The sequence below is a fragment of the Pristiophorus japonicus genome, chromosome 22 (genome assembly GCF_044704955.1).
Source record: "Pristiophorus japonicus isolate sPriJap1 chromosome 22, sPriJap1.hap1, whole genome shotgun sequence".
NCBI lineage: Eukaryota > Metazoa > Chordata > Chondrichthyes > Pristiophoridae > Pristiophorus > Pristiophorus japonicus.
Window position 1 is genome coordinate 59,010,990 of NC_091998.1, and position 14,093 is coordinate 59,025,082.

A 14,093-nucleotide genomic window follows, 5' to 3' on the forward strand; every position below is an offset into this window, starting at 1 on the left:
TCCTGGCCAATATTTATCCCTCAATCAACATCACTAAAACAAATTATCTGGTCTTTATCACATTGCTGTTTATAGAAGTTTGCTGTGTGCAAAAATTGGCCGCATTTCCTACATTACAACAGTGACTACACTTCAAAAAATACTGCATTGTAAAGCGCATTGGGGACCTTCGGTGGTCGTGAAAGACGCTATAGAAATGCAAGTCTTTCTTTATACAAGGGGAAGGAGTGTCTGGGAGTACTTTCACACCATGGGTCTGTGCACATTTACACAGATTGAGGATGAAATTGCACATGGGCGGTGTCTCACCGGTCTCCCGTTAAACCCTGGGCCCGATGGTCAGTTCCACTGACTTCATCAGAATTGAAATAAAAACAAAGAATGCTGGAAATCTCAGCGGGTCAGTAGAATTGAATATCGGGTGCAACGGTCGGCAAATGCGATTCTGTCTGTTTTACGTCCCCCGCCCCACCCCATGTGCATCCCCCATCCCATAATAACCTCATGTGGTCCAACTGATCACACGTACTGTGGACGAGCGGGACGAGATGGGGAAGTTTATTGTGAGTGCGGTCACTGAGCTCAGTGAACGGACATGCTTCCTGGAAACTTTCCCTCAGGGCAAGTGTGATCTGTATTGTTCACTCGTCTGTAACCTCTGCAGAATGGTGCTGGCCGCTGCAATCCGGGCCGGGGAGGTGATACCGAGCTGTGTACTATTGGGTTACCCCGAAACATTGAATGGGTGGGGACCCATTGCACTTTTAAATGTGGCATTCCAGCTGTTTGAAAGACCGGATACATTTCCGGCTTTTGCAACCCTGAAACTGCCTCAGAGAAAGTCGCCTAACACAATAAACTTCGCTCAATAGATCAGCCACTCCTTCTGTTCGCTTGGACACTTGTTTTTTTATGTCAGCTCAGTGGGTCGCACATTCGCCTGTGAGTTGTGGGTTCAAGTCCCACTCCAGAAACTTGAGCACATAAATCTAGGCTGACACTGCAGTGCAGTGCTGAGGGAGCGCTGCACTGTCGGAGGTGCCGTATTTCCGATGAGACGTTAAACCGATTCCCCTTTGGTCCCTCAGGTGGATGTAAAAGATACCATGGTATTATTTCGAAGAAGAGTAGGGGAGTAGGCCAGTGTCCTGGCCAATATTTATCACTCCATCAACATCACTAAAATACAGATTATCTGGTTATTATCACTTTGCTGTTTGTGGGAGCTTGCTGTGCGCAAATTGGCTGCCACATTTCCCACATTACAACAGTCACTACACTCCAAAAGTACTTCGTTGGCTGTAAAGCACTTTGAGACGTCCGGTGGCTGTGAAAGGCGCTATATAAATCCAAGTCTTTCATTTTCTTTTCGTGTCCTGTCTCCAGGGCAAGGCAGAAACTTATAGAATCATACAACACAGAAGTAGGCCGTTCAGCCCATCGTCTCTTTGGAAGGGTTTTCTAATCCGTCCCAAGCCCTTCCCTTTCCCCAAAGCCTTGCACCTTTTTCCTTTCCAAATATTTATCCGATTCACTTTTAAAAATTATTATTGAATCTGTTTCCGCCGCCCTCTCAGGCAGAACATTCCAGACCACAACAACTCGCTGCGTAAAAAAAGTTCACCCCATCTCCCCTCTGGTTCTTTAGCCAATGATCTTAACTCTGTGTCCCCCCTCCACCTTATGGCCCACCAATCCTACCTTGGGCAATACACTGGCCATCCCCAGCGCAGACTGATTCTTTGATTTGCAGCCTCTGTTACTGAGACTGTCTGAATTGAGAAACACAACGAAATACTGCAGCTTGCTGGAAATCTGAAAATGCAAAGTGTGCCTGCTCGCCAGGTCAGGCAGCATGGGGCAAAAACCCTCCCCAGGCTGCAGCAGGGGTATTGGAGGGACGGAAAATTACAGCTGCAGTGTGTGATGTGGCTGAGGTTCTGGGCCTCAGTATCATTACACTCAAAGGGTAAAATGCTGCCTGGATACCCTCAACACAGAACAAGTGTGGCCTTTACTTGTTAAACCTTATGGGGCTTAGCAGGCAGTGAAATGCTTTTGCTTTTCAAATTTGAATGGGTACCAGTGGCGAGAGGGTTAATTTCGGGAATATCCACACGCTGAGGAACTTCTCAAGACATTTCTGAAATAATGCACTACGCAATCCAAAAAATTCCATCCAGGGGAGACCCGCCCTGAGGGAGGAGCATGTGGAGGGCGCTGTGTATAAGACACGGGCTGAAGGCTGTTTGTCAGCACAGCGACACAGTAATCCTGACAATCTTGAGCACACCGCCAGATATAACCCAAAACAACTGAGAGCGTCAAATCTACCGCGAAGACACGAGGCATGAAGACTGAGGTTGGACCCGTGACCATTCCAATGGTTGATAGTGAATCTCGAAGGTAAGATTTTGTTTAGCGTTTAATCCCAAACTGAGCGATGCCAGTCGCTCTCTATCTCTGAATCCTGCCCATGTTTGCAGCAACTAAATGATGCTCGCTCTATCCGCAGAACCTTCAGTCACCGCCGCCGCAGGAATTCTCGCCTGACTTCTCCGGTCTCCTGCCCCCAGCTCAAGGTAAGAATCTTTCACTGGCATTGTATCAACCTGATATTGCGGGGGGTGAGGGGGGAAGACATGCATTTTGTTACAGTTACAGTAAGCTTGAGTTGGTAAATATTACAATGCTCTGAGCGAGCAGAATTCATAATGCAAAAGGAACCCCCTTTGGAAACACTTTCTCAGTGCAGAGATTAAATTCCCAGGCCCTACCCCACGCTCCAGCCCACCAATCCGGGCTGCGAGAGTTTCCTCTGTCTCAGCCCTCAAAGAACCAGAGACATTTACAGCACGGAGCGAGGCCATTCCGCCTATCGTGTCCGCGCCGGCCGACCAAGAGCTACCCAGCCAAATCCTACTTTCCAGCTCTCGGTCCGTAGCCCTGCAGGTTATGTCACTTTAGGTGCATATCCAAGTACTTTTTAAATGTGGTGAGGGTTTCTGCCTCTACCACCCTTTCACGCAGTGAGTTCCAGACCCCTACCATCCTCTTTCCCCTCAAATCCCCTTTAAAGCTCCTACCAATGACTGTAAAGCTATGCGCCCTGGTTATTCACCCCTTCCTATCCACTCTATCTAGGCCTCCTCTGTTCCAAAGAAAACAGACGCAGCCTATCCAATCTTCCCTCACAGCTAAAATTCTCCGTCCTGTGCCCCAACTTGCCAGCCACAGGGTATCAGTGTGTGGTGCCTGCAGCGATTGGGAGGTCCTGTTTCTGCACCAATTGCAGTAATTCCAGGCAATCCCCTGAGTGTATCCTGGGCGCAGCTCCTTGTCCAAGGTGTAACAGAGACACCTCATTCCTTCATCTCAACTCCCACTAAACACGCCCGGGACCCTTGGCATTTCTGAGGGGGGACTGGAGGCTATGGTAAAGAAAGCACATCACCCGCCAACGAGACTGGACTCAGTGAATCTGACTGTTTGCTCATTTTGCAGAGCCTATTTCAAGAGACCTTACCAAAAGTGATGGAGACGAGCACGGCCAGTCACCGAGCAGACGGAGAGAGCTACCAGCTAGAAATCACCGGGACATCCTCGTCCATAACCGCGGCCGGCAATGCAGAACTCTCGCTGGAAAAGGCTGTCATGTTGGTCCTGGCTGTTGAAAAATTCAAGAAGGGGTTGGGGCGGCCGTCGAGCAATGGCTGGGGACACAAGGGCACTTCCTTCAAGGGCAGCGAGCTGCTCGGGAGCTTCAATGCGCTGGTGGAAGGTAAGAAGCGTTTCCTTCCAGTGTTGTCATTGGTGCCATGGCCAACTGTGTGAGCAGTGTGGCACCCGGCATCATGGCTGCTGGCTGCTGTGTCAGTGCTTCTGTTGCTGCTCCCTCATTGTTGCTGGCTCAATATAGTGGCATTGCCCACAGCAGCTGTGGCATTCCCATTGGCGTAAGGATTTGACAAGACAGCCTGGCACCCGGGTAACCCGGGCTGGCCAAGAACTGCAGCCTTGCCAGCGCTGCCCAGAGACATATTACACTTCCAGATTGATTTTTTTTCTGATCAATCTCCGTTAATTTGCTGCGGTGAATAACTGCTTTCGATTTGTGCCAACAGAAGCCATTACCTGCATCAGCTATGACGACACTGAACAGGCGAACAGCTCCTACAGGTTCATGCGGAGTGAGCGCACGCAGGTGAAGGACGAGCAAGACAAGTCTCTGATGCTGTCGGACAACCTCCAGCTCGTCGCCCTGTTCTTGCAGGAGCCGAAGGACGAAGGTGGGTCACCTCCGCCCTTGCTCTTTTCTGGAACACTTCAAACAAGGAAAAGTTGGCCAAAGTATTTCAATCTTCCTGTTCGGAAGAAGAATTCTCTCCCGGTCACTGTCGCTCTTCTTTGCCCCGCCTCTATTCTCTCCCCGCCTCTCCTGACTCCCTGCACAGAGGCTGACTCTTGGCTGGGATATATTTCTACAGGAGTCACTCTCCCCCCACCCAGTACCTCACCAACTTGGCCATTCTTACTGTGAGGCCAAAGTGTTGTCAGGCTATTCAGCCATGGGGGAGGCGCATCATAGCCCAGCCCGACTGATGTATGTCCCCAGGATCACTAGATCGGGACCAGGAGCAGGGACCCTGGCCATTTCATCTGCTCCCTGGCGGAGTGTTGCTGAGGCCAATTGTAATGCACCAGTGCCTGCCTTGGTTAACTTGAACCCGATGACCATCCAGCCTGAATGGCTCAATTCCATTCCAGATGGTGCATTTATCCAGTAATAACTGGGGAGCTGCACTTTTAGTAATCTTGGTCTCAATATATTCTGACGACAGTACTAACATGTTCCCTCTTTAACTTACAGTAACACTGGATGTGAGGTACTACAAGACCGCTGTGAGCACAGAGAATGATTTGCCTGTTGTTCTGGGAATCAACAGGCGGAATCTGTTCCTCTCTTGCACGGGATCACATGACAGACCCAGGATGCAGGTGGAGGTAAGGGATTGCACAGTTATCTGACAAATATCACGTCATTGCTACCTGGAGGCTCGGCCTCTGCTGCCAGCCTGCCCGTGTTCATTCTCTACAACTTACATGTGTCAGAGGATTCAGTCCATGTTTTGTAACCTTCCCTTCACTCTGGCTGTGATGCCCCATGTCCACAATATGACCAATTTCAACACTGGTTCTGCAGCCTCAGGGAAATCCCCCGCCCATATCTTACAGTCCACTTCCCCGCCTCCTGAGGTGCTGCCTCTGGGATACTGGTTCCATGGGTGCTGGCCACCCTCCACTCCCTCGCCCATGGAGCCCATCCTCAGATAGTGTATCAGAAAGCTATTTAACCCGAGGGTGCGGCCCCACAGCCCAGTCCTAGCCTGGCCTGACCTGATACCCAAACATGTACAATCTCCAGCAGGGATCGCTGCACAGTGATCAGGAGATGGAACCCTGGCCTTTTTCCCCCGCCCTAGCCCAGGAATGCTCTGTCCTCTCTCCCCTTCCTGGCCAAGGTCAGCTGGCTTAGAATAGTCCCGGGATCAAGGGCAATCGCCCTGTGCATTTGCAGACAGTCAGCTGACGCGGAGTCTGGGCGGAGCCCTAATATCAGGGTAGCAGCCCCGCCAGGCACAGGAGCTGAATTCCCCAAGAAGGGAATGGGACGGGAAAGGGATGGGCGGCATTAGGTCTGCCGGCTCAGAACCTCCCACCAACATCAGGCAACCAGCCCCGTGCACACCAACATATCCTGAAATAAAGCCCCCTGCAGCTTTTTCAGCTGAAATATAAATGTATTTCAATGTGTTCCAACCGATGATGTTTCTATTTGCACAGAAATGGGACAAGACTCTGCAGAATATCAGCAGTGCTACCGACCTGCTCCGCTTCGTGTTCTTTAAGAAAGATTCGAGTTCTGGCGAGGACTTTGAGTTTGAATCGGCGATGTACCGGGGCTGGTACATCAGCACGTCCAGAAAGAGCAAACAGCCTGTGGACATGGACCGGAAGGAGCACCGCAAGAGAATCACAATCTTCACAGCGGAGTGAGACCGTCCCGAACTCTCCGCAGTTCATAACACAAACCAGGAGTAGTTGGTTTCGGGAGAGCGTGTGTATGTACTAAGTACAGAATTCGCAATCCATTGAATTACAATCATTTTGGTCATATTGGACTGAAAAGATTGATGTTGGAATATGTTGGTGAAACACAGGTAGCAATATTTGTTACTGCTTGACTTGTATATTATTTGCATTTAAACTTTAGTGAAACGAAGGTGTATTTTTGGATCGTGAGGACTAATGATTGTATAAGTTATTCAATATTATTATTTATTATTTAAATTATTGATCCATTTATTGCTATACTGGAAGAGAAAGCTTCTTCCTTGGTTGATTAAATTTTAAGTTTTCTTTCAAACACATTAGTTTCCTTTTTCATTTTCACACATTTCCTTAAAAATGTTGCTTGGGGTAAAAAACATGAAGCACGCACCATTGCTGCAGTAGGAAAAGCTCTTCCATTCCCAACTGATTCTTTGCAGTCTCCACAGTATCGCGTTTGCTCACTTTTCTCACCCTCTGTTGGGCAGCTCCAGAATGTTTGTTTTTACATTCTCTCCTGAAGAAAGAAAGATTTGCATTTCTATCGTCGCTTCCACCAGCTCAGGACGTCCCAAAGCCCTTCGCAGTCAATTAACCATTGTAATGTGGGAAACACAGCAGCCAAATTCCGCACAGCAAGCTCCAAAAACAGCAGTGCAGATAATGAGCAGATAATCTGATAGTTAGTGATGTTGATTGAGGGATAAATAATGGCCAGGACACCAGGAAAGCTCCCCCTGCTTTTCTTCAAATGGCACCGTGGGACCTTTTCTATGCACCTGAGAGGTGGGCCCTCACTTTAACCTCTCATTCAAAAGACGGCCCCTCCGGCAGTGCAGCACTGGGTGTCAGCCTGGATTGTATGCTGAAGTCTCCGGACTGGAGCTCCGGGACTGAGACGAGAGTGCTGCCACTGAGCCAAGGCTGACACTCGGCAGTATTGGGGGAGGTGCTGCATTCTTGGTCAGGTGCAGTTTCACAGGCGCTGACCATATTTCTCTATCTCAGCTAAGTGACCATTCTTTATGTATGTATTCAACCTCCCAGCATCTAACCACATAATTTTCCTCGGTACCTGCATCCTGGAACATCTTCCATTCCATCACCCTCAATAACCCATGCTTTATAAAGTGGAAGATAACATGAACTACATAAACATAATAAAAAACACTGATTTACATTTTACACACAAATGCACATAATTAAATGCAAAAATATCACTAATATTCTCACAATGGAATGCAGTAGAAATACAATATAACCTTTTCAATCAGTGGTCCTGCTTGGCATATTGTAATACTAGGTGGGATTAAAAAAACTACTTTCCAACTTAGCAGGAGTAATATGGGAGATCTGCTAGTGTATTTCACCATGTAGTGCAAATGTTCTATCCCTTGCAACTTAATTGTTTTTTTTTAAATAGACTCATGACAGTATCTCATACACTTTCTCAGAATCTCAAAACTGTGAAAATCTTTACCTTCCTCGGTCTACTCTTTCTCCTGCAATCTATTGTACCAGATTTTAAAACCCAAGGTAGGCTTTACTTAAGAGCTACACCTTGACTTATCAAGCATATTTCACCCTCATTGACTGTTGTCAAAATTGGTCAAATCCTGCACCTAGATTTTTCAGCTCAGTTTAGGAATGAGTAATTTAGAAATTTTAAATAGTGACTCTGGGGAGAAATCTTTAAATTGGCTAAGAACCAACGGAGGGTATTCTAATCGGTAAGAAGTCTGGTGGAATTTAAATGGCATTTAAAATTGATAAACCAATAAACAATGGCATGATTATTGTTCTGATGCTTGTTGCACCTGCAGCCACAGTTTTAAAAAACTTTCAGAAGGGGAAAAGTTTGCCGCCTTGGTGGCGTCCATTAGTGCCAGTAGATGGTGCTAGTTTGGCATTGAGACCAGTACTGACTGCTGCATGCCAAATCGGTAACAGCTTATTGCCGGGGACCTCAATGCCAGGGAGGTGGTGACATGAGTATGCAACGCTCACTGAATGCCGGTTTTCACAAATTGCTTTTAAACACTTACCTCACCACCTGGAGTAGACACTAACAGGGAGAGCTGGCGTGCAGCACCAGGAAACCAGCTGCAGGAACGTTACTTAAAGACTGTGGAGGGACATGATTGGGGCCCAGGGGAGGCGCGAGTTCGGGGCCAGGGGCCCAGGGGCAGAACGAGCCAGCCCACACAGCAATATGTGTGCGCACTAGGTGCAGAGAACTGCTCTCCAGTCGTCTTGGGTAATCCTTGCCACTGAACCAAGACTTAGCTCTGTCAAGCCCATGTGATGGCTGGTGTGCAACGGCCACGACACGTTATAAAAATTCACGCACAGGCACCTTCCACCCTTCAGGATGTAGTTCGGGTCCTTCATTGAAACACCTGTGAACTCATCCTCTTTTTGGCGTGGAAGCAAGTCATCCTCGATTCGAGGGACCACCTATGATGATGATGATACCAACAGTGTGGGGGTTGTTTTAGCCAAAGGATAAAACCAGGCTCTAAATGAGTGCTACGCTAATAATAAATGGGTGCCCACCTGTTTGAAAGTCTGGGTTCAGCACACAATTTTGGTCCCAATTGCTGATTACCATAATTGGAACTTGCCTGGAGGCGCTAATCCAGAAACCGTCAGGTTCAGCACAAGTACTGATTAGACGGAATTTTAGTGAAGCTCCTCGCACCCAATTCCACGGAAGGTGTGGCGTGCGCTGGCTGGCACACAGCGACACGTTGCAGGATGGCTCAGACTGAGGGAGAGGGCGCACAGGTTTGTAAGAAATCTTTAAACCCAAAGAAATTGCAAGTTATAAAAAGGATAATAATTCTGCAAAAAGTAGGTCTGCCAACTCAGCAGATGAGGGCTGGCTCACATCAGACAACAACAACAACTTGTATTTATATAGCGCCTTTAACATAGTGAAATGTCCCAAGGCGCTTCACAGGAGAATTGTGATATTTAAAAAAATTTGAAACCGGGCTGCATAAGTATAAATTAGCTCAGGTGACCAAAAGCTTGGACAAAGAGGTAAAGATAGAAACATAGAAACATAGAAAATAGGTGCAGGAGTAGGCCATTCGGCCCTTCGAGCCTGCACCACCATTCAATAAGATCATGGCTGATCATTACCTCAGTACCCCTTTCCTACTTTCTCTCCATACCCCTTGATCCCCTTAGCCGTAAGGGCCATATCTAACTCCCTCTTGAATATATCCAATGAATTGGCATCAACAACTCTCTGCGGCAGGGAATTCCACAGGTTAACAACTCTCTGAATGAAGAAGTTTCTCCTCATCTCAGTCCTAAATGGCCTACCCCTTATCCTAAGACTGTGTCCCCTGGTTCTGGACTTCCCCAACATCGGGAACATTCTACCCGCATCTAACCTGTCCAGTCCCGTCAGAATCTTATATGTTTCTATGAAATCCCCTCTCATCCTTCTAAACTCCAATGTATAAAGGCCCAGTTGATCCAGTCACTCCTCATATCACAGTCCAGCCATCCCGGGAATCAGTCTGGTGAACCTTCGCTGCACTCCCTCAATAGCAAGAACGTCCTTCCTCAGATTAGGAGACCAAAACTGAACACAATATTTCAGATGAGGCCTCACCAACACCCTGTACAACTGCAGTAAGACCTCCCTACTCCTGTACTCAAATCCCCTAGCTATGAAGGCCAACATACCATTTGCCTTCTTCACCGCCTGATGTACCTGCATGCCAACTTTCAATGACCGATGAACCATGACACCCAGGACTCATTGCACCTCCCCTTTTCCTAATCTGTCACCATTCAGATAATATTCTGTCTTCGCGTTTTTGCCCCCAAAATGGATAACCTCACATTTATCCACATTATACTGCATCTGCCATGCATTTGCCCACTCACCTAACCTGTCCAAGTCACCCTGCAGCCTCTTAGCGTCCTCCTCACAGCTCACACCACCACCCAGTTTAGTGTCATCTGCAAACTTGGAGATATTACACTCAATTCCTTCATCTAAATTAATGATGTATATTGTAAAGATCTAGGGTCCCAGCACTGAGCCCTGCGGCACTCCACTAGTCACTGCCTGCCATACTGAAAAGGACCCATTTATCCCAACTCTCTGCTTCCTGTCTGCCAACCAGTTCTCTATCCACGTCAGCATATTACCCCCAATATCATGTGCTTTGATTTTGCACACCAATCTCTTGTGTGGGACCTTGTCAAAAGCCTTTTCAAAGTCCAAATACACCACATCCACTGGTTCCCCCTTGTCCACTCTACTAGTTACATCCTCAAAAAATTCCAGAAGATTTGTCAAGCATGATTTCCCTTTCATAAATCCATGCTGACTTGGACTGATCCTGTCACTGTTTTCCAAATGGGCTGCTATTTCATCCTTAATAATTGATTCCAACATTTTCCCCACTACTGATGTCAGGCTAACCGGTCTATAATTACTGGCTTTCTCTCTCCCTATCTTTTTAAAAAGTGGTTTTACATCAGCTATCTTCCAGTCCATAGGAATTGATCCAGAGTCGATAGACTGCTGGAAAATGATCATCAATGCATCCACTATTTCTAGGGCCACTTCCTTAAGTAATCTGGGATGCAGACTGTCAGGCCCCAGGGATTTATCGGCCTTCAATCCCATCAATTTCCCTAACACAATTTCCCGCCTAATAAGGATATCCTTCAGTTCTCCCTTCTCACTAGACCCTCGGTCCCATGTACTTCCGGAAGGTTATTTGCGTCTTCCTTCGTGAAGACAGAACCAAAGTATTTGTTCAATTGGTCTGCCATTTCTTTGTTCCCCATTATAAATTCACCTGAATCTGACTGCAAGGGACCTACGTTTGTCTTCACTAATCTTTTTCTCTTCACATATCTATAGAAGCTTTTGCAGTCAGTTTTTATGTTCCCGGCAAGCTTCTTCTCATACTCTATTTTCCCCCTCTTAATTAAACCTTTTGTCCTCCTCTGCTGAATTCTAAATTTCTCCCAGTCCTCAGGTTTGCTGCTTTTTCTGGCCAATTTATCTGCCTCTTTCTTGGATTTAACACTATCCTTAATTTCCCTTGTTAGCCACGGTTGAGCCACCTACCCCGTTTTATTTTTACTCCAGACAGGGATGTACAATTGCTGAAGTTCATCCATATGATCTTTAAATGTTTGCCATTGCCTATCCACAGTCAACCCTTTAAGTATCATTTGCCAGTCTATTCTGGCCAATTCACGCCTCAAACCATCGAAGTTACCTTTCCTTAAGTTCAGGACCTTAGTTTCTGAATTAACTGTGTCACTCTCCATCTTAGTAAAGAATTCTACCATGTTATGGTCACTCTTCTCCAAGGGGCCTTGCACAACAAGATTGCTAATTAGTCCTTTCTCATTACACATCACCCAGTTTGGGTTGCCAGCTCCTTAGTTGGTTCCTCGACAGATTGGTCGAGAAAACCATCCCTAATACATTCCAGGAAATCCTCCTGCACCGCATTACTCCCAGTTTGGTTCGCCCAATCAATATGTAGATTAAAGTCACCCATGATAACTGCTGTACCTTTATTGCACACATCCCTTATTTCTTGTTTGATGCTATCCCCAACCTCACTACTACTGTTTGGTGGTCTGTACACAACTCCCACAAGCATTTTCTGCCCTTTGGTACTCTGTAGCTCCACCCATACTGATTCCACATCATCCAAGCTAATGTCCTTTCTTACTATTGCATTAATTTCCTCTTTAACCAGCAATGCCACCCCGCCTGCTTTTCCTTTCTGTCTATCCTTCCTAAATGTTGAATATCCCTGGATGTTGAGTTCCCAGTCTTGGTCACCCTGGAGCCATGTCTCCGTGATGCCAATTACATCATAATGGCTATCTGCGCAGTTAATTCGTCCACCTTATTCCGAATACTTCTCGCATTGAGGCACAGAGCTTTCACACTTGTCTTTCTAACACACATTGCCCCTTTAGAATTTTGCTGTAATGTGGTCCTTTTTGCTTTTTGCCTTAGGTAGCTTTTAAGGAGCATCTTGAAGGAGGAAAGAGAGGTAGAGAGGCGGAAAGGTTTAGGCAGGGAGTTGCAGAGCTTGAGGCCCAGGCAACAGAAGGCACGGTCAGCGATGGTTGAGCAATTATAATCAGGGATGCTCAAGAGGGCAGAATTAGAGGAGCACAGACATCTCAGGGGGTTGTGGGGCTGGAGGAGATTACAGAGATAGGGAGGGGTGAGGCTATGGAGGGATTTGAAAATAAGGATGAGAATTTTGAAATCCAGGTGTTGCTTTACCGGAAGCCAATATAAGTCAGCAAGCACAGGGTTGATGTGTGAGTGGGGCTTGGTACGGGTTAGGACACGGGCAGCCGAGTTTTGGATCACCTCTAGTTTACGTAGGGTCATCATCATAGGCGGTCCCTCAAAACGAGGATGACTTGCTCCACGCCAAAAAAAGGATAAGTTCACAGGTGTTTCATAAGAAGAACCCGAACTACATCCTCAAGGGTTGAAGATACCTGTGCGTGGATTTTTTTAACGTGTGGTGGCCGTTGTGCACCAGCCACCACACGGGCTTGACAGAGCTAGGTCTTGGTCTAGTGGCAAGGATTACCCAAGACAACTGGAGACCTGCTCTGCTGCATGGACCACAGACACACACAGACACACACAGACAGGGGGACGGTGCAACCCAATGGCTCACAGAGCTTGACCACAAAGCGGAACAATCGGACAGCGACACGCACTCATTGGCCGACCGAGCGGCTGCAATGCCCAGCCACGTCCACAATGGTCTCTGGTATTCAGGGCGAAGATCTCGAGGGGCCTATAGTACTGGGGAGGGAGGCGGGGGTGGAGGGAAGGAGAGACGGGTCCCGAACTCCCGCCGCCCTCCCTCACGTGGTCTTGGCCTTCCCGCCGGGCGCTGCGACCGGCTGAGATTGACCAAGGCGTCCCGGATCAGGATACTCGGGATCACGATCCACAGGCCGTTGAGGAAGTTGAAGTAGAACCAGAAGTGGAGCGGGTGCCCGAACTCGCTGTGGATGAAGCCGTCCCGATAGTGCAGTAGGTCGCCGTACAGCTGGCCCAGGGACATGATGAGTTGCAGGAAAAAGCAGTATGGGTTATTCTGCAGGAAGGCAATGAAAGTCCAAACACTCAGCAGGCCCCTTAGCCCAGGCACTGACGATCTCCATGCACACCGTGAAGTTGTCCACAGTGATATATCTGCTGCCCCCCCTTAGCATATTCCTTCCAGATCTGGGAGAGCAGCGATTGGTTCTGGGCCAGGCCTGACTGCCGGACGGAGAACCAGCCCTCGAGCATCAGGTGCAGGGAGGCACAGAGTAGGATAGGGTAGAATGTGGGAGGCCAGCCAGGAGTGGGTTGGAATAATCAAGTCCAGAGGTAACAAAGGCATGGATGAGGGTTTCAGCAGAGAATGAGACGCCGTTGCTGGTGATTCTCTGGCTATGATTAAATAGGTAAGAATGGAATCAGACGAGTGCAGTCCCACCCAGCTGGACGACGGTGGAGAGGCGTCGGAGCAGGATGGAATGGTCAACTGTGTCAAAGGCTGCAGACAAGTCAACAAGGACAAGAAAGGTTAGTTTGCCTTTGTCACAGTCTCGAAGGATGTCATTTGTTACTTTGATGAGAGCCGTTTCGGTACTGTGGCAGGCGTGGAAACCAGATTGGAGGGATTCAAACATTGAATTCCGGGAAAGATGGGCACGGATTTGGGAGGCGACAACACGTTCAAGGACTTTGGAGAGGAAAGGAAGGTTGGAGATTTGGCTTTAGTTTGCAAGGACCGAGGGGGTCAAGGGTTGTTTTTTTTACGGAGAGGGGTGATGACGGTGGATTTGAGGGAGAGGGGGACAGTACCTGAGGAGAGAGAACCATTAACAATGTCAGCTAACATGGGAACGAGAAAGGGAAGTTGGGTGGTCAACAGTTTGGTGAGAATAGGGTCAAG

The 14,093-nt window shown here is 47.8% G+C and overlaps 1 protein-coding gene and 1 pseudogene across 1 annotated transcript; one reads left to right on the top strand and one right to left on the bottom strand.

The window, feature by feature from the left end:
• The first annotated feature begins 2,249 nt into the window (after window positions 1–2,249).
• Window positions 2,250–6,427, top strand: LOC139235067 (interleukin-1 beta-like). Its single transcript, XM_070866196.1, has 6 exons — window positions 2,250–2,406; window positions 2,516–2,582; window positions 3,505–3,781; window positions 4,125–4,289; window positions 4,871–5,004; window positions 5,845–6,427. Exons 1-6 carry the CDS (start codon window positions 2,351–2,353, stop codon window positions 6,055–6,057), a joined length of 912 nt encoding a protein of 303 aa, XP_070722297.1. The 5' UTR covers window positions 2,250–2,350; the 3' UTR covers window positions 6,058–6,427.
• A 532-nt stretch (window positions 6,428–6,959) lies between these two features.
• LOC139234640 (3-beta-hydroxysteroid-Delta(8),Delta(7)-isomerase pseudogene) lies at window positions 6,960–13,459 on the bottom strand (annotated as a pseudogene).
• Between the last annotated feature and the right edge of the window lie 634 nt (window positions 13,460–14,093).

Excerpts from the sequence above, each read along its gene's own strand:
- LOC139235067 (XM_070866196.1), top strand. The coding sequence starts at position 2,351 with ATGAAGACTGAGGTTGGACCCGTGACCATTCCAATGGTTGATAGTGAA. Across the intron at positions 2,407-2,515 it reads GTTGATAGTGAATCTCGAAG|AACCTTCAGTCACCGCCGCC; the intron begins GTAAGATTTTGT and ends CTCTATCCGCAG. Across the intron at positions 3,782-4,124 it reads CTTCAATGCGCTGGTGGAAG|AAGCCATTACCTGCATCAGC; the intron begins GTAAGAAGCGTT and ends TTGTGCCAACAG.